At 37.7% G+C, this 27,165-nt stretch overlaps 1 protein-coding gene across 1 annotated transcript in view; it reads right to left on the bottom strand.

The window, feature by feature from the left end:
• Positions 1–27,165, bottom strand: part of CHRNA2 (cholinergic receptor nicotinic alpha 2 subunit) — a 140,997-nt gene that overhangs the window by 75,834 nt on the left and 37,998 nt on the right. Inside the window, exons 2-3 of the mRNA XM_053711065.1 lie at positions 23,791–23,939; positions 14,931–14,975 (exon numbers count right to left, since the gene is read on the bottom strand). Of these exons, the coding sequence (XP_053567040.1) occupies positions 14,931–14,975; positions 23,791–23,939 (194 nt within the window). The remainder of the gene's footprint in view (positions 1–14,930; positions 14,976–23,790; positions 23,940–27,165) is intronic.

The following is a 27,165-nucleotide window of genomic DNA, read 5'->3' as shown; positions in this document are numbered from 1 at the left end:
ACTTAGGAAGTGTTTCCCCATAGGAAACAATGGGGCTGCGTTAGGAGCTGAACGCTGCTTTTTTGCAGGTGTTAGGTTTTTTTACAGCTCAAACTGCCTCATTGTTTCCTATGGGGAAATCGTGCACGAGCACGTTTTTGAAGCTGGCCGCGTCCGTAAGCACCGCTGGTATTTAGAGTTGAAGTGGCGGTAAATTATGCTATACGCTTCCTTTTTGGAGCCTAACGCAGCCCTTCAGAGAACTCTAAATACCAGCGGTTTTTAAAAGGTGTGGGGGGAAAAATAAACGCGTAGCTAACGCACCCCTTTGGCCGCAGAACTCTAAATCTAGCCGTAAGAAATTAGCATATGAATCTCCTAGGTTTAGCTTTCAACTAAGAATACCAAGAGAACAAAGCAAAATTGGTGATAAAAGTAAATTGGAAAGTTGTTTAAAATCACATTCCCTATTTAAATCATGAAAGTTTTTTTGGACTTGACTGTCCCTTTAAGGACCAGCGACGTACCCGGTACTTTGCTTCAGTGCTGAGCTTCTTTCTGCTGCGATCGCGCTAAAAATATCGAGATTGCGCTTTTTCTGCATGCTTCACAAGTGGGGCACTGCAGAAATAGATTTGCAGAGTTACTGACGCAGAGAGGGCCACTCTGTGGCCTTCTCTGCATTGGACAGCGGTGGTGCAGATCATTGGTGGGTGGGAGGATAAGGAGGGAGGCGGGTGTGCAGCCCATCGCTGGAGGAGGCGGGAAGAGGTGGGACCGCTACACCATGATACAGGTGATAAGGAAAAAAAAAAAAGACGATACTGTTGTCCCAGTGAGGGGTAAGGAGGGAGGAGAGGCAATGAGGGGTATAAACTATAAAAATTTTTTAGGGGAAAGTGATATGGGAGGGGGGTAGGTTATTGAGGGGGGGCCGCTACACTACAGAAAAATTGGTATTATATATATATATATATTTTTTTTTTAAATGCCTAATTTGCAGCAAACTGAGTACTGGCAGACAGCTGCCAGTACCAAATATGGTGGCACATAGGTAGAGGCGGGAGGGTAAGAGAGCTGTTTGAGGGGGGGGGGGATTTGGGAGGTAAGGGGGGATACTACCCTGCAGAAAAGATATAATTTATAAAAACAAAAAAAACTTTTATTTTAATACTGGCAGACTTTCTCTAAAGATGTATATTTATTTATATTTATATATCTATATATATATTTATGTATTTATATGTCTATACATGTATTTACAGACTTATACTCACATATAAACACATTAATACATATCTAAACATATATAGACATATATATATATATATACATATAAGTGCATCTGAGCCCCTTGCAGTTAAGTAGATGAAAACATGTAAAAGAATATTTATGAAATATTCATATTTAATAATGGTTTCAACTATGCATTTACTGTAAATAGTTCACATTCCAATATTCTGCACATAGCAATATATAATCATGTATAGCTATAGGTATATGTATATATATTGTACAAAATAAAACATCAGATATATGTAGAAATATTTATTTAAGAATAAATAGAACATATTCTTCTATGTGAAGAACATTGGAATGTGAAATATTCATATTATCATGCCGGATTAGCGCACATGAGAATATGCAATCGGGTTTGCGCGAGAGTGGGGTGTTAGGTTTTTCCCCACTTTTTTTTCGAGATATTCTAACTTAAGCTTTTTGCACTTGTCTGGTTAGCGCCCAAGCAAAAACAGTTTGCTTTCAACTAATAACATTAGCTTACTTCTAGCGCAATTAACGTTCAAGCGGGAGTGTTAATTAGCACTCCACTTGTAATATGGCCTTAAATAAATAATAATAATTAGTAAAAGGTTGTAGCTAATGATCAAGTACACCTTGTTCTGTAGGGCTGTTATTATGATTATTATTAATAATAATATGGAAATGATATGTTTTGTATAACCTAACAATTGTTCTCTTTGCCAAAAGAAGATAAATCCCAAACATTTTCTTTTGTGATTCACACAGAGCAAACCATTAAAAAAGTTTCCACTTTACTTCAAAATTACTTAGTTCCCTTGATATTCTTTGTTGAAGAGATACGTAGGTAAGTGTCTGGAGCACTAAATGGCAGGAAATAGTGCTGCCATTTAGTGCTCTTACAAATGGATAAAATTTTTGCGAAACTGCTGCCATATAGTGCTTTAAAAATGGGCCGGCGGAGGCGGAGTGTAGCCACACTGGCAGATGGCTGCTAGTTAGAAGGGCTCCCATCTCCTAATCTGACTGTCAGCACATATTGATGGCATGAAAACCCAAATTCCTCTTCCCTATTTATCCGCTTACTAACAGTGACAGCCTACCTTGTTTTGGAACTTGTCCGGGACTTAACCCACCTCTACCTCTAAGGATTTTAATGAAGCCAGCACCGCATCGGCAGTGAAACCTACAAGACCCTAACACTGGCTTGCTTATTCACAAGCCCTGCAGAGACCTCAGCGTTGCTGGACTACGATCTCTCCTTACAGACCTACAAGGGGCAGGGTCATCACGGAACGGATGGAATCATCTGCGCCACTGCACCAATACAGCGTGGCGCCATCGGGAGGTAAATTATCGTTGCAGACAGACACACCATATAATTGGCAAAAGGCCACCTTCTTGGTGTGTGGCCCGGTGTTGGTCCACTTGCACAGTGTCCCACATAAATACAAAGAATAGCAAGCAAGGCTTTGAACCTTTCCCTCATCTCTTACAAACTCCCTCTGAAATAAAAACACAACTTTTTCAAGTAAACTAGCTGCATAAAGTACGATCTGCACTAACTCTGGCAGAGTCCTTCCTTAAAATTTATTCAGTAAATCTCCTCAAATAATTGACGTACTCAGACTCCTCTATAAGGGTCTCAGGATTAAGATTCTCAGCATTGTTACTATTCACCTCACCTTCGTAATTGGGTAATGCCTTGCAAACGGGAAAATAAAGGAGACAAGACCCCTTCCTCAAAGACACTCAGCCACTTTTAAAAACCATGAGAACCCTGTTCGGGGATCTTCGAAAAGACCTAGGGGCCATAGATAAAAGAGTTGTCTCCTTGGAAGCAAGCCAAGGCATCCTCATGACTGAGATTCAATCTAATTCCTCTAACATTCAGGAAGATGATAATAAAATACACATACTCTCTGAAAAGCTGGAGGATCTAGAAAACCGGTGTCGCCGAAATAATCTCAGGATACGGGCTGTCGCTGAATCCATTTTCCCCCCAGCGATAGAAGGTTACCTTTAGGCTCTTTTTAGAGTAATAAAGGACAACCCCTCAGCAGCAGATATTCAGATAGAAAGAGCTCATAGAACCATAAGTCCTAGGCCTCCTCCTAAAGCCACTCTGAGAGATATAATAGTCAGGTTCCTTAGATATAAAGATAAGGAGGAACTCCTACGCTGTGCCAGAGAGAAGCACCCTATTTAACACGCGGGTGAGGAAATTCAGCTGTTCACAGACTTATCCCCAATCACTCTCCAGAAAAGAAGGGACCTATCCCACATCACTACCATCATGAAAAAACACAAGGTCCAGTACAGATGGGGCTTTCCAGTCTCACTGATAGCTACTTTTAATAATAAAACGGCTATCTTTAGACCAGGATCAGACTCCAATCTCTTTTACAACAGACAGCGACATTCCCTCCCAAAACCCAAGAGATGGACAAATCAACTTGGGGTCCATGGGCGACAACACTAATCCACACTGACTCTACCTTCAAAGGATTATTTTCAGTTGCCCCATACTGCGTCTACGCCGTTATGATTACAAAATAATCAAAAAAGGACACAGACAAAAGCGGATAGTGCCAACTCTCCAGGCTGGACAATGAACTAGTTATTCACTGGGGCCTCCTAAACAGGTCCTCTAAGTTCTCATAGTGGAGGGATCTAGGTCCCTCATTGCTGTATCCTTTTATATTTTTTATAATTGCAAACGCTCAGATTTAATTTTATAGTTCTGAGCAAAAGTTCTTATTGTTATATGTTACTGTGCTGATTATCCCTCAAAAAAGGATTTAGTTGGATCGGGGTAATGATGTCCCATCTACTGTTTAACCACTTTCCACAGGTACAGACATCTGCCTTGGTTGGATAGAAATCTCACTAGTTTAATGCTCAGTTAATCTCTCTAATTGTTGGTTTGGACCGATTGCCTTTATTAAACAAGAGTCTTCCCAAATGTTTATATAATTTAAATGTGTTTATGTACTAATGGTTTAATGTAAGCACAGCATCTACACTAAACTATTCAAACAAGTCTTAATTAATGAACTTAGTTATAACAATGATTGAAGTCCCATAAAAAGTATTATGGAACCTTTATTAAACAAGAGTCTTCCCAAATGTTTATATAATTTAAATGTGTTTATGTACTAATGGTTTAATGTAAGCACGGCATCTACACTAAACTATTCAAACAAGTCTTAATTAATGAACTTAGTTATAACAATGATTGAAGTCCCATAAAAAGTATTATGGAAGATTTATTTCCCCTGCCAGATATAAACACCCACGTTTACAACATTATGTAGGCCTTGCCCCTAGGCTGATTTAGTTTGGGTCCCTTTATATTCAGGTACATAGCACCCAAACTGATTATGATCAATCAATTGATGAACTAATTTCTCAAAACAACTAATTAGCTTTATTTTTTATTAGCGGATCCTTATGCAAGTATATCACATTTGGGGCTCACCCCCCTTGGACTAATCCCTCAATACCTTTTTTTAATTGCATTCCCCTGTTCCTTCTCCCTTCCCCCTCCTTACAGTCCATCTCCCTCCCCTCCTCCCTTCTCCCTCCCTTCGTCCCAATCCCCCCTCCCCTTCATGCCATCTAATATAAACATTTTCAAATACATACTCCATTGAGTAGGAAGTGGAGATACTTCCCCTGTTTAGATACTCTGTACCGGTTATCTGCTCCATCTGTGGAGTACTGGTTTAATTAGATACTTTGGTCGTTTTGGTTGACCGTATACAAAGGTTCTTTATAATCTCCTTATTGCCTATATTTTAGGCACTCTCTCTCCTCTCTCTTTTCAGTCTACTCTTCTCTCTACCTCTTCATCTTTTCTCCTTTTCTTCTCCTCTTCCCCCCCCTTTTTTTTTCTCTTCCCCTCCTGCAACATGCCCTACAAACTCAATAGGTTCCAGGACCACTTTCAATTGACCTCCATAAATGCCAAAGGACTTAACAGCCAGGGTAAAAGATCCATAGCATTTAGGGAACTGAACAAATTAAAAAGCCAAATTATATTGATACAGGAGACACATTTTCAAAAAGGTAGAGAACCACATTGGACTCCCATGCACTACCCCATATCTTGTTTTGCCTCAGGGCCAAATAAAAAACTAAGAGTGGGCATTCTTATTCACAACCCAGAGGGCCGCTATGTTCTCCTAGTAGGCCTACTCTATGGCCAACATCGCACACTCTTAAATATACTGTATATGCCCCTAACCAAACCCAGAATCATTTTTTCCAAACAATCTCAAACCTACTGCTAGACCATGTCAGGGGGGTGGTATTCTTGGCTGGAAATTTTAATCTCTTATTTGATCCACTCGTAGATGCTTCGAGAGGGGCTACCAATGTGTTCAGGGTAGTGAAAAACTCCCTGAACAATCTCTCACTTCATGATGTGTGGAGAACATTGCATCCAAATGTGAAAGACTACACTTTTTATTCCTCTCCCCATAATTGTTACACGCGGATAGATTACATATTTACAGACTCTCATGGCCTCTCCCTTACTAATCAATGCAACATAGGCAATATAACATGGTCAGACTACGCCTCTGTCACCTGTTCCATTCTCTGGCCAGATCTCCCAATCACATCCAGGACATGGAAACTTGATGACACACTGCTAGATAATCCAGTCATTCTCAAGGAGGTGGAGAGAGATCTAGTTGAATACTTTTCAGTTAACGAGAATACTGCCTCGTCGCCTCTAGTTGAATGGGAGGCACATAAATCCGTGGTGCGTGGCCTATTTATCAAACACAGAGCGAGGATTGCCAAACAGTCTAGGGAACAGCACACTAGCCTCCTGGCTAGGATCAGTACACTTGAGTATAAACATAAGCGAGAACCGACTAATGATGCCCTTAAGCATAATTTATTAAGCAAGAGAAAATAACTAAAGCATTTCCTCATAAAAGTTCACCAACGCAATGCCCTATATCTCAAACAATACTATTATGAGGGGGGCAACAAACCCGGGAAAATTTTAGCAAGAAACCTTCATAGGAAACAGCTATCAGCAGACATTCATTCCCTAAAAACAAAAGACGGTCAGCTTATTCATAGTAGTAAACTTATAGCCTCCACCTTCCGAGAATACTATAGATCACTTTATAATATAGATAACCCTGAGTCTTCTCCTTACTCACAGTTTAAAACAGCTAATCTTAGAGAAAACACTGACATCTTCTTTCGGGATCTCAACCTCCCCTCCTTGAGTGACGAAGCAAAAACAAATCTTGAATCTCCTATCACATCAGAAGAGTTACTACAGGCTATCAAAGACACACTGACAGACAAAAGCCCAGGCCCAGATGGCTACACCCCCACACCCCCACATATTATAAAATATTTAAAAACATACTGTCCTCTCAACTGCTCAAGCTCTTTAACAATTTAAGAGACAACCCCACTTTATCTAGATCACTTTTAGAGGCACACATTACAGTCATTCCTAAGCCAGGGAAACCAGCCTCTTGCCCTGAGAACTTTAGACCCATTTGACTTATAAACACTGATATGAAACTACTAGCTAAGGATCTTGCCAATAGGTCAAATAAACATTTGCCAAGTCTGATATCTAAAGACCAAGTGGGCTTTATTCCCGGACGGGAAGCCCGAGATAATACCATCAAAATCCTACAGCTAATAAACCATGCTAAAGTTACAGAAACTCCCCTGGCCCTTTTTGAGACCGATGCAGAAAAGGCCTTTGATAGAGTTTGATGGTCTTTTCTCTGCAGAGCAATGGTGTCCATGGCCCTATATTCCTACCCAAATGCAAGTGGTACACTCTCCGAATCCTTCAACATTAACACTGGCACCAGGCAGGGGTGTTCCTTGTCTCCACTGCTTTTTGCCATTTCTATGGAGGTATTGGCTCAAAAAATTAGAAATAACAAAGGGATCACGGGGCTTGTTGTAGGGGACACTGAATACAAACAGGCTCTCTACGCTGACGATGCACTGTTCTCGCTTACTGAGGCCGAGGCCTCCATCCCAGAACTTCTTGCTGAGCTGGGCAGATACAGCAAGATTTCCAATTTCCAATTAAACATCACCAAATCTGAAATTTTAAATATAAATACCAACCCGAAGAGCACACAACACTTAAGCAACAAATATAATATTCCCATTGCTCAGCATTAACTGAAATATTTAGGGATATATCTGACCCCTTCCACGCATGATTTATACAAATTCAACTACACCACTCTAAAAAATGAAATAATTCAAGATCTATTGATTTGGAAAAATAAACAACTCTCATAGCTTGGCAGAATCGGGGTCCTAAAAATGAACATCCTACCACAATTCTTGTATTTACTTCAGACCCTACCCATTCTGCTCCTCGAGGGATTTGTTGTTCAATTGCAAAAAGCTTTTGAGCAATATATTTGGGCTGGATCCAGATCCATAATTCCAAGAAAAACCATGTATCTCTCTCTAGAGATAATGGAGGACTGGGTGTTTCATGCTTGCAGGCATACAAACACTCAATAACACTACAACATATAGTTGAATGGGCTCACAACACCAACAGTAAGGCATGGATTCAAATAGATAGGCAAATCTTTAGACTAAACAATGTAGCAACGATGGCATGGACCTTACCCCAATAAAGATTCAAATTAGTTCATAGTTATCACGTTACAGCCAGTATATTATCAGAATAGGATAAAATCCTGTCCACTAGTATGCATATATCATACAAATACGCTCCACTTACTCCACTCCTTGAACACGTAGAACTTCCCTATCACCGTTTGGGATTCTCTATAAAGCAACCTTATAGCCTTAAAACAGGATCCATCCATTTTGCCACAGAAAATGGTGCAATTAAAACACAAGCTGCGCTGGAGGAGGCCACTTTAAGGCCTGGAGTTAAGCACTTTAAGGCCGCCTCTTATCTCTGTGCATTTCAACAGTTTTCACAGCTAGACGGTGCTAGTTCATGTGTTCCATATAGATAATTTTATGCTCACTCCCATGGAGTTACTTATGAGAGAGCACCGAATGCCTAAAATGCACATCTTTCAAAAGAACTGAGATAAGGGGCAGTCTGCAGAGGTTTAGATTCAAGGTAATCACAGAGGTAAAAAGTATATTACGTATATAACCATGTTGGTTGTGCAAAATGGGCAATGAGTAAAAAAGGTATTGTCTATCTTTTTAAACTATAACATTTCTGGAGAAGACTGTCCCTTTAAGACTTGGTTGATATGTTGTTCTATAGGAACACAACATAAATGTCTTGTGATTACAAGGTATTTACTGTCCCTTTAATATGGGGTGCACTTTGTATAAAAGGGCATACATTTTTTTTTTATTTTTACATTGAGCCACCAATCAACAAGCTCTACCAATGTGCTGAACCAAAAATGGTCCGGCTCCTAAGCTTACATTCCTGCCTTTTCAAATAAAGATACCAAGAGAATGAAGAAATGTTGATAATAGGAGTAAATTAGAAAGTTGCTTAAAATTACATGTTCTATCCAAATCATGAAAGAATTAATATTTATCCATTTAACCCGAGACTAAATAAAGATATAAGCTACAGTACATTGCACCATCTGTTTAAAAGCTTACACGTTTTTGCAGAGCACCTGTCTGTCTTGAGCTTTAGAATAATGTCAAGGTTTTTCAACTAGGGCCACTGTGCCTGCTTCATCTTTTTGTTCGTGTTTATAAATAGGTTGACCAAATACCAATGTTTGCTTCTATAATACCCAATACAAACTCATTATTGTGATTGGGAGTAATCCAGTAAACAAAATGTGAGATGTACGTCTGCAGTGCAACACGATGTGGCTAATACAGGTTGTCTTATAATAATCTTTTTATAAATCAAGGGAAGTAGAAGGGGAGAACCAGCACTGATTAATAGGTATTATCTATACACAGTGCTGGGAGCATATTTACCAGCAGTCACCATTCCTGGCAAAGCACATATTGGCAGTGGGCATGTGCACATAATGCCTGTCTTGGCTTAAAAAAGGCTAAAACAAGTGATCAATAGCATCTGCTGTACAATAGTTTGCTGAAGCTCTGCCATCAGTCATGTACCTTTAAAGGGATATGGAACCAAAAAATGTATTTTGTGATTCAGACAGAGCATACAGTTTAAAATAAATAATTAAATTTACTTTTATTATCAAAATTGCTCCAGCGTTAATTGCGCAAGAAATACTTTTTTTTGTTTGTTGGGTTGCGCTCGTATTTTGAGTTGAAAGTAAACTGTTTTCACTTGTGTGCTAACCAGATGAGCACAAAAGGCAAAACTTAGAATATCGCAAGCTCATTCACGTATTCCCCCATAGAAGTCAATAGAGCAAAAAAAGTGGAACACCTTACTCTCACGCAAACATGATTGCATATTCTCATGTGCGCTAACCCGACATGAAAATATTAATATTTTACATTCTAATGTTCTGCACATACATGGAAAATGTTCTATTTATTCATAAATAAATATTTATATAAATTTATATTTATCTGATGTTTTTTGGTACAATATATATCTATACCTATATATATATATATATATATATATATATATATATATATATATATATATATATATATATATATATATATTATATAGAAATAAGTAAAATGTGTCTCCTCAGCGAACTGAGTTGATACAAGTGATACTCTGTAGTAGGCGCTAGTCAAGAAATGAATAGGAAATGGTGGCGGATATATAGGACAAATACTGGGAGGGATGTGAAGCCCTAGACAGTAAGAGTAAATGTATATTCAAGAATTGATACAGCGCCTATATGTCCAATATACTGTAGGGGTATGTAAGGAGTATAAAATAAATAAAAACTAAATAAAATAAAATATTATTATTATCGTAATCTGTCCCTTAGTTTCAAAATGTTATTAAAGGGACATAAACCCCTAATTTTTCTTTGATTATTCAGATAGAGCATACCATTTAAAACAACTTTATCATTTACTTCTATTATAACATTATCTTAATTTTCTTTTTATCCTTTGTTGAAAGGCAGGGATGTAAGCTTAGGAGTGTGTACGTGTCTGCAGTACTATATGGCAGCAGTTTTGCATCAATGTTATACTTAGGAGTGTGTACGTGTCTGCAGTACTAGATGGCAACACTATTTCCTGTCATATAGTGCTGCCTACCTAGGTATCTCTTCAACAAAGAATAACACGAAGCAAATTTGATAATAGCATAAAATTGGAAACTTTTTTTATATGGCATTCTCTATCTGAATAATGAAAGAAAATGTTTGGGTTTCAAGTCCCTTTAAATATATTTTAAAACATAACTTTGTTTAAAAGCATTGCAATTAAGTTTTCAGGAAGCTTACCATAATGTGCGCTGAATTAGCAAATAAGGGCTATGTTTGCACCTTGCCAGACGCACTGTGCTAGCCCGAACTGCCTGCCTTGCACCTTAAACCTAAGTTTAATTTCTCACTGGCAGGAGGTACAGCCAATCAGCTGCTGTACCACATGCCCCACAGGCTAAACAGAATGCACACCCACTTCTCTGTGTACAGTCCTGGATCCATCAGTGAAAAAGGGTTGTGGTGTCGTCTGGCAAGTTGCAAACATAGCCCTTAGAAGCTGGTTCAGCCTCCTTTATGCTTTAAAGATAGGGGATGACAAAATAGTGCTCAGCTAATAATTAGGCTGAAACCTTCAAGGAGGCAAATGCTATTTGAGAAATTGCAGATCTGCACTAAATGCACATGACAAGGTTGATCTGCGCTGCTGAGGTCAAGCTTTTTACTGTTTGGCGACTAGTGGGCAGGGCCGCTGCAAGAGGGGAGGTGTCATATGTGCAATGTGTGGGGCCAAGTGGAGCAGAGGAGGGTCTGGTCACAACAGTGGTGGTTGTGTGAGAAGAAGCGATGATCACAGCTGGGGGGGGGGGGGCACAGGGTTTAGCATTAGCTAAAATACCATTAAATACAATACAATTGCAATAATACTTTTACTATTTCAAATGACAAATGTTAATGTTTCCTTTATTTTCCTTGTCCTTTGTATCATGTGACTAATATACATATATACTGTGAATTATTGCACATGCTCGATAGAAGCTGGTTTCTCTGAATGTGTGCACAATGTGAAAATGGAAATAAAACCATGAAAGCTTTATTATATCCCTATAAAATTGCTTTCTAAGATTCAGTAAGGAATACAATTTTCTGTTCAAATCGTCTCAACATTCATATCTCAAAAAGTCCACATCACTTGTTTCAACACCATTTGAACTCAAACAATGGGGACCATTTATTAAGCTGTGTATGCAGCTTCAGAGTCCCAGTGTTTCAGGCTTGCACGAGAGAGCCTGTAAAACTAGTCAAGTAGCTGCAGTCTTAAGATCGCTGCTACTACTTAACCTCTTCACCATCTAAAGGTATCAGATCAGGATAACTGACAGCCCTGGCATAGCACAAGCAGCGGCTTGTGCAAAGTTAAATGTGGGGAGCAGTCAAGCTTGATGATCTCTTTCTTCTGGACAATTTTAGGTCAGGCTTGGTGATCTCTTTCTTCTGGACCATTTTAGGTCAGGCTTGGTGATCTCTGTCTTCTGGACCCTTTTAGGTCAGGCTTTGTGATCTTTCTTCTGATCCATTTTAGGTCAGGTTTGTTGATCTCTTTCTTCTGGATCCTTTTAGCTCAGGATTGGTGATCTCTTTCTTCTGGACCATTTTAGGTCAGGCTTGGTGATCGCTTTCTTCTGTACCATTTTAGGTCAGGCTTGGTGATCTCTTTCTTCTGGACTATTTTAGGTCAGGCTTGGCAATCTCTTTCTTCTGGGCCATTTTCAGTCAGGCTTGGTGATCTCTTTCTTCTGGACCATTTTAGGTCAGGCTTGGTGATCTCTTTCTTCTGGACCCTTTTAGGTCAGGCTTTGTGATCTTTCTTCTGATCCATTTTAGGTCAGGTTTGTTGATCTCTTTCTTCTGGATCCTTTTAGCTCAGGATTGGTGATCTCTTTCTTCTGGACCATTTTAGGTCAGGCTTGGTGATCGTTTTCTCCTGGACCATTTTAGGGCAGGCTTGGTGATCTCTTTCTTCTGGACTATTTTAGGTCAGGCTTGGTGATCTCTTTCTTCTGGACCATTTTAGGTCAGGCTTGGTGATCTCTTTCTTCTGCACCATTTTAGATCAGGCTTGGTGATCTCTTTCTTCTGGATCCTTTTAGCTCAGGATTGGTGATCTCTTTCTTCTGGACAATTGTAGGTCAGGCTTGGTGATCTCTTTCTTCTGGACTATTTTAGATCAGACTTGGTGATCTCTTTCTTCTGGACTATTTTAGGTCAGGATTGGCGATCTCTTTCTTCTGGGCCATTTTCAGTAAGGCTTGGTGATCTCTTTCTTCTGGACTATTTTAGGTCAGGCTTGGTGATCTCTTTCTTCTGGACACTTTTAGGTCAGGCTTTGTGATCTCTTTCTTCTGGACCATTTTAAATCAGGCTTGGTGATCTCTTTCTTCTGGATCCTTTTAGCTCAGGATTGGTGATCTCTTTCTTCTGGACAATTGTAGGTCAGGCTTGGTGATCTCTTTCTTCTGGATCCTTTTCGCTCAAGCTTGGTGATCTCTTTCTTCTGGATCCTTTTAGCTCAGGCTTGATGATCTCTTTCTTCTGGACCATTTTAGGTCAGGCTTGGTGATCTCTTTCTTCTGGACCCTTTTAGGTCAGGCTTGGTGATCTCTTCTGGACCATTTGAAGTCAGGCTTGGTGATCTCTTTCTTCTGGACCCTTTTAGGTCCGATTTGGTGATCTCTTTCCTCTGGTCGCTTTTGTAACCCATTTCCTACAATGCAAAACTTTAGCTAACCTTTTTGAAGGATGGCAATTAAAAACCTAGATAAGCCCAGTGAGCCATTACAAGATGTAGCTTTTTACCCCTGGCTGAAAAATTCCCAACCTCAACATTTGTGAATAAATTCCCCTTATAAACATCTGTACTTACGCACACCATTATCAATTTATAGTCTCTTGGATCAACATTCCAAAAACACCCTTCCACAGTACAGTACTTATTAGCAGAATTAACTGAGTATTCAACAGAATCCCCAAAAATGGCAACAAAAAATAAATCCCATACATATACAGAACATTGGCCTCACCATTGGTAGTAGAGATGAACCATAAAATGCTTACCTCAGTGGTACTTTACACTGGCAAGACTTAGAAAGACTGAAAAAAATTGCAGTGACACATTTGGTGGCATTGAAGATACCTTTTGGAAGTCACTTGAGTATTTTTTAGTTCCTTTATAGAAATGAAATTCTTCCTATTGCCTTTTACAGCACTATTTCATTAAAAACCACCTCTATAACATTTGACTAAGTTTATTACAAATAGGCCTTAATAGTGCCAAATTATTAATAGGTCAAAATTAAAAATCTCCACATATCTCTACCCTGTGTATGTAGTTTGACAAAACCACAGAGATTTTGTCTGTTTAGGAATATAGTTATTTTAAGAAAAATTAAATGCCCCTCTTCTAGGATATTAATTTCTACTGGGAACAAATTTGAACCTCCTATGAACTGAGGGGAGAGACATGAAACCCACACATTTTAATTAGGTAGAACATACAATTTTATTTACAACGTGTATATTGTATGGAGATTGTTAGCAGTGCATAAAGGGATGGTATGAGATTGTTATATAAAATATGTATTTATGCACAGTAAAACAACATTATAGTATACTTTTTTTTGCCCCCTTTTAGTAATTTAAAGTGATGGTACACAGCAAATTTCAGAGTGTTAATTTCACACTAGCAGTGTAAAATCAACACTTTTCTGGGGTTTATATCGGTCCACACGAAATAGAGTTAAATGTACACTTTAAACAGGGTTAATTTTTCAACACTCGCATAGTGTTATAAAAACACAGTGAGTGTTCACATTTAACACCATTAGTGTGTTTTTTATTAAATAAATGTTGAAACTACACTAGATTTGTCAATAGATTAACACTAATGGAGTTGTTTCCCACACTAATATAGTGTTCATACATTCCCAGATTAAAGGGATAGGAAACTCCAAAATTTTCATTCATTATTTGGATAGAACATACAGTTTTATACAACTTACAGTTTACGTCTATTATCAAATTTGCTTCATTCTCTTGGTATCATTTGTTGAAGGAGCAGCAATGCATTACTGGTTTCTCACTGAACATATGGGTGAGCCAATGACAATCGGTATATATATATATGCAGCCACCAATCAGCAGCTAGAACCTATGTTCTTTGCTGCTCCTGAGCTTCCCTAAATAAACCTTTCAGAAATAGATAACAAGAGAAGGAAGCAAATTAACTAATAGAAGTAAATTGGAATGTTTAAAATTGTATGCTCTGTCTAAATAATGAATGTCTAATTATGATTTTACTGGGCAGTGGGGCACCAATTGACACTCTTTATGACCTGGTTGCTCATAGTTCTCTACCCATCTTTCCCTCACCCCCATCCCTCTCAATCATCTCTCTATCCTTCAGGGTGAATTATTGTTGGAAAAAAAGCAAATATGATCTCCAATAAAAATTACAGATTGGCGATTTGGTTGTGACTTGTTACAACCGTATTGCTAACTAAACTTTACAAAAAGGTATCCTTTAAAAAATAAATAAATAAATAAATAAAAAGAGCTTACCTGCTTTAGCCAGACATTTGTAGTCATCATTTGGTTTTTTTCATCCTGAAAAAACAGATAAATATAGTGGTTTGTAATTTAAAACTAAATTTGTCATGTAATAAATTTGAAATCAATTGCGTTTGAGTCCAAGCCATTAAGTAGTCTATTCCTTCCTCAGGACATAAAGCAGATTCCTAGCAGGTTATCGCAGTTGTCAGCTGGCATAGAGGAGATTGCTCTGAGTCTTCCTTGTCTGAATAGAACAAGGTGTAATAGGAATAATTTTATTTATGTTAAGGTATTTAAGTAATAATATTGGCTCAAATGCCCATGAAAAAAAATGCTGGTTCAACAGCACTGAAAGTTTTATCAGCTACCGTTGAGGGAAAGGAAAAAAAATTGAGCAACTTCAACCAAATTATTCCAGCTGGGCAGAAAGAAAATTACTTATCTGAAAATAGAGGTTTCCTACCAAGTATCTCTGATTACCCAGTAGGTGCATCCATTTCTATCAATAAATAAGGAAATCCTAGAGGCACCGCAAGATGACACATTAATATTTATGACAGCAAAATGAAAGACAGAAAATTGTGGCTTCAATATTTATATCTGATGATTTATGCTCAAGGTCCAGTGAGCCATTCTGTAGAGTTATGTAGCCCAAAATGAATATGAAACCATTATTTATTACATTTTTGTTTTTTTAATAGAAATAAATCATTTACCTTCTTGTTTATATGGGGGATCTGCTATAAAAGTAACTGAATAATATAATATAACCTAGGAACATATTTTAAGGAATTTGGTGAGCTTTAATAGTTTGGTGTCCATTTAATAGTTTTTGTAGCTTTTTGAATCAGAATACAAAATAAATAAATGACAATATAAAGGGAAGAAATTGAAATATAATTTAAATTTCAATAGCAATTCTCATCAATAATTCTTGGTTTTAACATTCTGTAATCCCTAGAGGCAATAATAATGATCTCATATGCTAAAATTATGCTACTATTATTAATGCTACCCTAATCCAATTAATTCATAATTAATAGTTATAGTTGATTACCATTAATACTTGAGTGTTTTATTATAAATTGCAAAATGATTATATTAATTTTCCCAAGTAAAATTCATACCTTTCCCATTCTTTCAGAATAGTGTTTGAACTGTCCAGGCATTTAACAATTACCTAAAACTACAGCGATTACATAAAATTACATTCATTTGATTACTTGGGGCTAGATTACGAGTGGCACGCTAACTGTTGCGTGCAAGCTATAATGGGTTTATCATGGCTCTTTGCACGCGTTGGAAGTAGCATGAGTATCATGAGTTGAAAGTAAACACGTTGTTGAGAGCAATTCAATTTAACGCACATTGGGTTAACGTGGCATCAGAAGAAAAAAACCTAACACCTGTCGCTCACGTGCTAACCCAACAGGGTATATATATATATATATGTATAAGCCTATACCTGTATATCTATTCCTATGGATATATAGGTAAATATATCTATGTTATATTACCACTATCAGATATATATATATATATATATATATATATATATATATATATATACTGTATATGTGTGTTTAATAAAACAAATATAATTTTTTCTATGGGAAGAAAATAGGGATGTAAAATATGCGTAACACGATTCATGTTTGGCGCTTTAGGTCTAACGCAGTATTGGGTTAGCACACATGAAGAATTAAATGAAAAATTACAAAAATAAATAATAATTATTAAAAATTATTATACATATATTATATGGATTATTTAGAATTTTCTACAGTATGGATGATCTTTTTTAATAATTATTTTTTTTAAACTATTCCTATGTTCTTCACATAGATACAAATGTTAAATTTTGTTATTAAATATATATTTCTATATATATATATATATATATATATGATAATGGTATATATATATATATATATATATATATATATATATATATAGGAATATATATACAAGTATAGGTATATACGGATATATATATATATAGAAATATGTATTTACAATAAAAAATAAAATTTTCCTGTACGTGAAGAACACTGGAACGTGAATTATGTAGCATATTTATACAGTAAAACACATAAATACATATGTGCACAGATATATACATATACATACTAGCGCTGCGGAATCTGTTGGCGCTCTACAAATAACCGATAATAATAATAATAATATATACACATATTTAGACATGTATATGTATGTATATGTATGTACAATACAGCTTTTTAAAATATTTATATGATTTTTTTATTAGAAAGTGTTTATATGAGTGTAACTCTTATTTTGAATGTTTTTATGTTCTAGCTCTAGCCTCTACGCAAGGATTTCAGTCATGCTACCCCAAAGAGCGTAAAATGTGATTCCGCTCTTACAATCGCCTTTAATTTTGCCTTTTGATACGAGCGCTATTTCCGTTGAACGTAAAAAGACAATAGTTAGCACACCACTTTTCTAGTCCTTTTTTAGCACAGATTTATTAGTAAAATATTTTGTATAACGGTATACCATAGCTGTTTATATAGACATAGAAAAATGAATTGGGCCTAAGCAGATGCATAGAAAAGTATTTAAAATGTGCCTATATTCTTAGAACACCAAATTATACAAACACCTGGCATGGAAGAGGTTAAGGGATTCTATCAGTATAACATCTGTGTAAATAAAAGTAATTAGGTTCCTCGGTATAAATGTGGAATTAAATTATTCTCTCCATTGTTTTAAATTCTAAAAATTTATTTTATAATGAAAATATGGCAAGCATTAAATTTAAGACAAAATAAAAACAATATTTTTTATTATTTTAACACAATAAATATGTACTATAGTAATACAGAATTGTTTAAGTATATTCCTATGTTGTACTCACACATTCTGATCCTTGAATAACAAAAATCAATACATTCAAAGTTACTATTATATTTTTACTGTGTGTTTGTCATTGAACTAATTAAGAAAATCTAATTATTATTGGCAGTTTAAGGACCCTGGAGAATTTTAAAAGTCACCTTCAAGTACTCAGTAATACGTAGTAATCAATGTATATTAGGCTCTTAATGCTTTGTTTAATGTTAATGATATGTAATTCCTGGATACATCTACTAGATACTTTAATATTCATGACAGACAGGCACAAGGGGACATTTCCTGTAATCTATGACTGACACAAGGTGTGGGAAGTCTACTGGAATACAGATAAACATCACTTTGATTTGACTTCTGGGATTATTTCATTATTATAAAACTAGTCCTAAAGCCTGTGGACACGGCCAATTTTTTAAGAGCCATGGTTCCAACCCTTGCTTCCTCTCTCTCTCCCCTCTCTTTTGCGCTCTCTCTCTCTCCCCCCTCTCTTTTGAGCTCTCACTCTCCCCCTTATTTTGCACTCTCCCCCCTCTTTTGCTCTCTCTCTCCCCTCTTATGCTCTCTCTCCCCCTCTTTTGCTCTCTCCCCCCTCTTTTACTCTCTCTCTCACCCCTCTTTTGCTCGCTCTCTCTCTCTTCCCCCCTCTTCTGCTCTCTCCCCCCTCTTTTGCTTTATCTCTCTTGCCCTCTTTTGCTCTCTCTCCCCTATTTTTCTCTCTCTCCCCCCTCTTTTGCGCTCTCTCTCTCCCCCCTCTCTTTTGCTCTCTTTCCCCCTCTCTTTTGCTCTCTCTCCCCTATTTTTCTCTCTCTCCCCCCTCTTTTGCGCTCTCTCTCTCCCCCCTCTCTTTTGCTCTCTTTCCCCCTCTCTTTTGCTCTCTCTCCCCCTCTCTTTTGCTCTCTTTCCCCCTCTCTTTTGCTCTCTCTCCCCCTCTCTTTTGCTCTCTCTACCCCCTCTCTTTTGCGCTCTCCCCCTCTCTTTTGTGCTCTCTCCCCCTCTCTTTTGCGCTCTCTCTCCCTCTTTTGCGCTCTCTCTCTCTCCCTCTTTTGCACTCTCTCCCTCTTTTGCACTCTCTCTCCCCCTTCTCTTTTATGCTCTCTCTCCCCCATCTTTTACACTCTCTCTCCCCCCTCTCTTTTAAACTCTTTCTCCACCCTCTCTTTTGTGCTCTCTCCCCCTCTTTTGTGCTCTCTCTCTCCCCCCTCTTTTGTGCTCTCTTCTCTCCCCCCTCTCTTTTGTGCTCTCTCCCCCTCTCTTTTGTGTTCTCTCCCACTCTCTTTTGTGCTCTCTCTCTCCCTCTGTTGCACTCTCTCTCCCCCTTCTCTTTTGAGCTCTCTCTCCCCCCTCTTTTGTGCTCTCTCTCTCCCTCTCTTTTAAACTCTCTCTCTCCCCCTCTCTTTTGAGCTCTGTCCCTCTCTTTTGCGCTCTTTCTCCCCCCTCTCTTTTGAGCTCTCTCTCCCCCTCTTTTGTGCTCTCTTTCTCCCCCTCTTTTGTGCTCTCTCTCTCTCTCCCCCCTCTTTTGTGCTCTCTCTCTCCCTCCTCTCTTTTGCTCTCTCTACCCTCTTTTCCTCTCTCCCCCCTCTCTTTTGCTCTCTCTCTCTTCCCCCCTCTTTTGCTCGCTTTTTCTCTTTCCCTCCTCTCTTTTGGTCTCTCCCACCTCTTTTGGTCTCTCCCGCCGGCCACGCCCCTCCCATGCTCTCCCATGAGGCCACAACCCTCGCCACGCCCGCTGGCCATGCCCCATCACGACACGCCCGGCCACACCCCATAAGGCCACGCCCCGGTCACGCTCCCACCGGGCAGTTTCCGCAGTGCGCACTACTCTGCTGCTCAAGGCCAGGTATGTTTGTCCTCTACAGTCTCTACTGCACATGATTGCATCTGACAAACATACCTGGCCTTTTATTATATAGGATACCCATTTTTCTCTGTATTTTCATGGAACACCTTAATTTATTTAGGTGACAATCTCTTTCACATTTGTTGGTACATGACAATACAATGAGGATAAGGACAAATAATGAAGAATATAAAATAAAACACAGCATATCTTATTGTACTAGGTACTCAGCTACAGGACTGATAAAGCCTTTAAGGAATTATGGTACCCCACACACATCTTGCATCTTGTTTCTGAATAATTATACAGCTGCCCATTGAGTCATTCCTAATTTTCATAGCTTTAAAACACTTTAAAAATACAGTCAGTCAGTGACAACCTTTTTGTTCTGGGATACTAAGGGACAATAAACTAATTTGGTATATTGTCAAAGCATGGATGGACAAGGGTTCCAACAGCAAGTGAAAAAAATAAATAAAAAAAAAGATGTACTAGGAAGGCACAAAGTTAAAATCTAAAACAAGGCTTTATTTGAACATAAGTAAAACATAGGACAAGAGGCAACAAAGGCTCCTTACGCGTTTCGTGCCACTACAGGGCACTAAATCATCATTTTTCTAGTCTATTAACGGCAGGCTCAGCCGCGCTTAGCGTGCACCTCTCAGGGCTGTGTGTTACGATTCACTTCCGGTGGCGTCTTGCTCACTCTCTCACATACAGAGGATCTGCAGCGGTTTGTTCGTTTGTGTTCCAAGAGCAAGCGAGCAGACAACGCTGTATATCTATTGACCACATTTATCATTGCACAAGGAACTTTTGCAGCGCTGCCCTGCTCTCACTCAACTTATCGCACAAGAGTAGTGTTTGTCAATCACCACGATCAAGAGAGTTTGGTGTGTTTTTACTCAGAGGTTAAGAAGAGGAAGTCAGATGAATGCCGCTTCTTATCTTGCGGTAAGCAGGCTTGCATTTGCTGCTTGATAAATAGAGTCCATAATGTTATCTAAATATCTTCAAAATAGCAATATTGTAGCAAGCTATATGGCGCTGTTCATCCCTCAAGCCTACATTCCCACACAATCTTGAAATACACTGTATGGCCAAAAGTATGTAGCACCCATACTAATTATTGAGTTTAGGTTTTTGGCCACACCCATTGCTAACAGGTGCATACAATCCAGTACAGAAACATGTAAACTCCATAGACAAATATTGGTTGTACTATGGGCTGTACTGAAGAACTCAGTGACTTTAAATGTGTCACTGTTATAGGATGTCACCTTTGCCACAAGTCAGTTCATAAAATTCCTGTTATACTAGATCTACCCTAGTCAGCTGCATGTGCTGTGAAGTGGAAGTATCTAGGAGCAACAAAAGCCCATGAAGAGGTAGACCACAAAAACTCACAGAGTGGGGCCTCTTATTGCTGAAGCCTCTGATGCTTTTTCATCTGCTGCATCACTCATTGCAGAGTTGCCAAAAAGCTGTAACATGCTGTAAATGCATCACGTCAAGCTGGGGTGTCAGCTGGAGTGGTGTAAAGTACACTGCCACTGGACTCTGGAAGCAGTGGAAATGTATTCTCTGTAGTGATGAATCATAATTTATTATCTGGTACAGTACACTGATGAAAAAATCTGGTTGCGGTGGATGCTGGGAGAATATGCTACATACCAGAATGCAAAATGATAATTAGAAATGTGCACAGTCAAAAAATATGTTTTGCCTGAAAGATTTGTTTCATATTTTCCAAAATGTTTGGCTTGGCCGAATTTTGTTCGTGTGGGTGTTCAGTTTGGTCAGATATTGGTTTTGGATTTGTTATCGTTATTTCCAATGGAAACAACTAATTTAATTTTAACATAAATCTTACATTATAAAATTTGAACAATTAAATGGTCATGGAACTATGATGAGAACAAACCAAATTAAAGAATAGGAGTAAATTGTAAAGTATGCTCTCTCTAAATGGGTTTCATATCCCTTTAAAACAGGGGTGTCCAAACTTTGCTCTCCAGAGGTTTTGGAACTACATTTCCGATGATGCTCAGCCAGCATTTTATCTAGCTGAGCATCATGGGAAATGTAGTTCCAAAACCTCTGGAGAGCAAAGTTTTGACACCCCTGCTTTAAAATAATCTTCCAATGCCAATAGAACATATAGGGCTCAATTACAATAATTTATAAAAATGTATCTAATGATTGTTCTATATAATTGGCAATTCAAGTCTATAGAGATGTTTTAGTTAAAGATAAGCTTTTCTAAAGGATTGTGATCTACCTATAAATTGCTGATTTGTTGCAGTCTATTTTGACCTCTCTGAACCTCCTGACTTTTTGATTTGCATCTGCACCCTTATATTCAATTAATCGAAAATGGCTGAGCATCCCCTAGTCTCCTACCTCCTTATGACACATTATGGTTTGATTGGACAAGTCTGTATGACTAAAAACAAAATGTAATGCCTGACTGGCTGTCACTAAACATCAATAATTAGTAATACTATGTCAGGATTGGACAGGGGGCATGGGCACCTGAATGGTCAGACACCATGGATATCATAACAAACTAAGGAAATGATTAATCACCCTTGTATAACTCCTTTCCCATTTTGCTGCCCTTTCTTGCTCCTTTTTTCATGGCAACAGTAAGAATGAACAAACAAATAGATATGGTCAATTAGTTCTTTGTCTGTTTCAACCCTTAATGTATTCATCTGCTTGCATAGCAGAAGAATCAACAAAATTGTAAATGCACATCTCTAATAATAATAATAATAGTAAATTCAGAAATGTATTAAACCATAATTATTTGTCACAAGTCAAATATAATCAACAAATATGTGTATCATATACTATTTATAAATGAGAACAATTTAAAGGGACACGAAACCCCAAAATTTTCTTTCATGATTTAGATAGATTATACATTTTTAAATAACTTTCCAATTTACTTCTGTTATCAATTTTGCTTCATTCTCTTGGAATCATTTATTGAAGAAGCAGCAATGCATGCCTGGGAGCTAGCTGAACACATTTGTAAGCCAATGAAAATGAGCCAACAAGTTCAGCCATCAATCAGCATCTAGCTCCAAGCTCCTGAGCCTATCTAGATATGCTTTGCAACAAAGGATACCAAGAGAATGAAGCAAATTAGATAATATAATTAAATTGGAAAGTTGTTTAAAATTGTATGCTCTTTCTCAATGGTTTTTAAACCTGTCCTCAGACCTCCTCAACAGGCCGGATTTTCAGGATTACCTAGGATGAGATCAGGTAAAATAACCATGTTTACTAATCAGCTGATTATCTTACCTGTGCTCTAGTTCAGATACCCTTAAAATGTGGCCTGATAGGGAGGCCGGAGGACAGGTTTAAAGACCAGTGCTCTATCTGAATCATGAAAGAAAAAAGGTTAATGTCCCTTTAATGAAAAACAGGAAGCATGCAATGGGTACTTATGTATTAATGTTCCCTGACTAATAAGGATAAATGTTTTGGAGGAAAGGAAAAAGTCTTATAAAACTTATTAAGAAAAAAAAAGTTATTTTTTTTACAGAAACAGCCATTGTTTACAAATACTTAAAGGGACAGTCTAGTCCAAAATAAACTTTCATGATTCAGATAGAGAATGTAATTTTAAACAATTTTCCAATTTACTTTTATCACCAATTTTTCTTTGTTCTCTTGATATTCTTAGTTGAACGCTAAACCTAGGAGGTTCATATGTTAATTTCTAAGCCATTGAAGGCCGCCTCTTCTCTCAGGGAATTTTGACAGTTTTTCAGCACTAGAGGGTGTTAGTTCATGTGTGTCATATAGATAACACTGTGCTCACGTACGTGGAGTTCCAGGCAGTCAGCTCTGATTGGCTAAAATGGATGTCTGTCAAAAGAACTGAAATAAGGGGGCAGCTTGCAGAGGCTTAGATACAAGATAATCACAGAGGTAAAATGTGTATTTATATAACTGTGTTAGTTATGCAAAACTAGGGAATGGGTAATAAAGGTATTATCTATCTTTTTAAACAATAAAAATTCTGGTGTAGACTGTCCCTTTAAATGACCTTCTTTAGAAAACACTGATAAAGTGAGTACATCACCCCTTTAATTAGACAGTAGTGGAGGACACATAGATTACAAATGATGTACTTACCACATCTATCAGCTGAGCAATAGATAGACCAAACTTCACAATGACAACATCTGAGGTATTTGGGACAGGTCTGGACCATTTGTTATAACCACTGAACAGGTTTTTGAAGAGACGTTCTTCAGCATGAGACCGTGTTCTTATACAAGAAACTGTACAAGAAGAGAATATATCAGTATATTAGAACTTTTAACAGTAAATGTGAAATAATTAATAATATCATGTTGGGTTTTTTTAAGGCTTAAAAGGGACATTAAATGCAAATTTTAACTGCCCAGATAATGTTTAATTATGCATAGGCAAAGAAAATGCAACATAGTATCATTTTTTATTTGATTACTTTTCCTACAAGCTACCTCTGAAAATTGTATTATTTCACTGCCCCAGAGGTGCTTGAGTGCATTCTTCAATATTCAGAATCTTGATACTCCATCATTGTACACAGTGATTGTTTAACTAATGCAGTTGGACATATACAGTATATATATATATATATATATATATATATATATATATATATATATATATATATATATATATATATATATATATATATATATATACATAAAACTTACTGACCACAGCAAAGAATATAAGATATTCATACTCAATAATAGTCAATAAACTATTTAAGGGATGTGTTCCTGTACTACAAAGCATTGCAAACGTTTGAAATAATCACATGCAGATATTTTGCAATTCAGTGTTTAAATGTATTATATATTTGCTTATTGAAACTAAAACCATTGAAATGTCCTGAGCTTTCAGGGAGCACAGACACCGTTATATTATTTTTCTCTATTCACAAAGGCCTCCTTATTTTATCTCTTTCTGTAAAAAGAAAGGCTAATATGTATAGAACATTTTAGTACATATCTCTCTGACCCCAATTGTGAGTTGATGTCTTCTATTGGCTCTTGCTTACATAGCTTTTCTGTAACCATTGTTGTTGTAGTGATATTTTAGTATAGGTGTTAGTTCAGCAGACAAAAGCAGCTATTTCTTATGTCAAAATAAAGGGAGGTTAGTTCAGCAGACAAAAGCAGCTATTTCATATGAAAAAATAAAGTGAGATGAGTTATTGGCACCTCAGATGTTTTGAAACTACATTTCCCATGATACTTCGGCACTCTGCAGTCTAGTTGACCATCATGGGGGATGTAGTTCTGAAAACATCAGGGGTTTCAAGGTTAGCCATCACTGCTTTAAAGGAAAGACACAGCTACAGTACACTGGCCCTTTAAAGGGACATAAAAACCTCATTTTTTTCTTTCATGATTCAGATAGAAATAACTGATTAACTTTTAGCTTTAAACAAAACACTTTACAATACCACAACTGAAATATACTAATCTATACTGAGCCAGTATACTGTTGTAAAATAAAAGGAAATAAATGTGTTCTCCATATTTTGAAGACAGATATAAGTTATTAGACATTTCAGTGAGATAGAGAGCTATCTGATGGTACCAGGTAACAGTACAAGCTTTTAAGTCTTCATTTGCGTTCGACTGACAGAGGATATCTATCACTGGTGCAGGGTTATCTCTGATCTCATTGACAGTGTGATTTCTAAGATTTATAACAGACAATAAAATTACTACAGTGATCAGAGATAGACAAATCGCAGGTGTCAGGAAGCAACGACTCCTAAACGTTTATTTCTGGCTCCTTATTTTTGGATTGCTCTTTGACGATTGTCACGGGAGACCAGCACTCTATACCGCTGTTTTACTGGAATTATTTTAATAAGCACAACGAATGGTGAAATAAATTGTACTTTATTCGCTAAAAATAGGCATACAGAATTACACAAAATACAGAAAGGACACACTCCCTTTGGCCCTAGGAGAAAAACTTCCCTGTTCTATCAGCCACAGTCAGTAGAAGCCAGGTAAAACAAATAGTCCTCTTGCACAGTCTTGTTATAGTCCCTTAGAGAGCTCTTGGTTAATCGACCCCTGGATAGTTTTGGAAACTTGGAATAATTCTCTATTTTTTTCCCACGCAAAGTAGTTTTAGAAACTGCCCATCTCTCTTGTCAGCTCACAACACACCCCCTAGCGATGATCTTAGCAACCAATCATAACTCAGCACACAGAGGGGCATTACTGTTATTTAGATGTCAGTCTCACCCTCTGATCACCTGCTGAGATTGTAGTCAGTCTGGACACTTTTTATGTACACATGCAGTTATTTGCTTAACCTTTTGAAGTGCCAGATCTGAGGGTAATAGATGGACCAGATACCACTTTTGTCCCTAGAAGATTTACTGCCATGAGTAATTAACTCTCTGCTTTGAAGCAGCCTGCTCAGATATGTAAATTAGTCTTCTAAGCAGAGACTGTGAAAATCTTTCTTTGTACACTGGCTTGTGACATCATTTGTACAAATAGCAATACACCAGTTATTGATATACATGCATGAGAGGTAGGCCCTAAAACGCAGAATAAAAGAAACCATGTGGGCCCAACCCTTCATCAATGAGCCTGGGCACCCACTCTTCCGTCACAGCCATATCTACTTTCCCTCACTGGCTCCTAAACATGAGTGTGCTGGGTAAGTTAGTTCCAGTACTGAATTAGACAGCCCAATCACATAATTGTATGTTTATTTAGGTTCCATGACTCCGAAACACAATTATAATAACCTCCAGTTTACTTCTATTATCAAATGTACCTATTGGTATTGTTTATTCAAACTTAGCTTTATTCCATGTGAGCATACTGGCGTAGACTTAGAAGTGTGCATGTGTCTTGGGCATTATATGCAAAACCAAGTCCGGACTGAACATAGGGCATAGAGGACATTTGCCTGGTTACCAGGGCCTGTTTCCTTAGTCAGCATTAGTATTTGTGCATGATGCTGTGCCAACTCTGCCCTGCTTTACACTGCCTTATTGTGTCTGTGAGCCAGGTCTGGTCCAGTACCACCCCCCAGCATTACATCAAAAAGCCCCTCCTATGCTCTGTAGGCTGCTAAATTATTTTGAAGGATTTGCATTCAGTGCAGGATTGTTCAGCGACCACATCAAGCAGCCTCACACTACTGGGTGGGTTAGGAGTAAGCCTGGATTATTGCTGCTCATATCAAAATAGCACTCTTGGGGTCTGCATGTGTCTTGTCATCTGGTGTCAGATCTATTATTGGTGCCAGTCAGGTCCTGTAAATAAAATTGTTGCAAACACTGCATCCTTATAATGCACATAACACATGCACCCTACTTAGTCTACCTCAGTATGCTTTCTCTGAATGTTTCAGCAAGAATACCAACAGAAAGAGATAAGTTTGTAACAGAATTGAAATATGATTTCTATGCCCCTTTAATGCATTGGGACATACTCCTCTTATAAATTAATTTCAGTCTGGTAACTTTTT

Source organism: Bombina bombina, chromosome 4, assembly GCF_027579735.1.
Source record: "Bombina bombina isolate aBomBom1 chromosome 4, aBomBom1.pri, whole genome shotgun sequence".
NCBI classification, from domain to species: domain Eukaryota; kingdom Metazoa; phylum Chordata; class Amphibia; order Anura; family Bombinatoridae; genus Bombina; species Bombina bombina.
The sequence above is the reverse complement of the archived record's forward strand: the minus strand, read 5'-3'. Positions and strand labels throughout refer to the sequence as shown.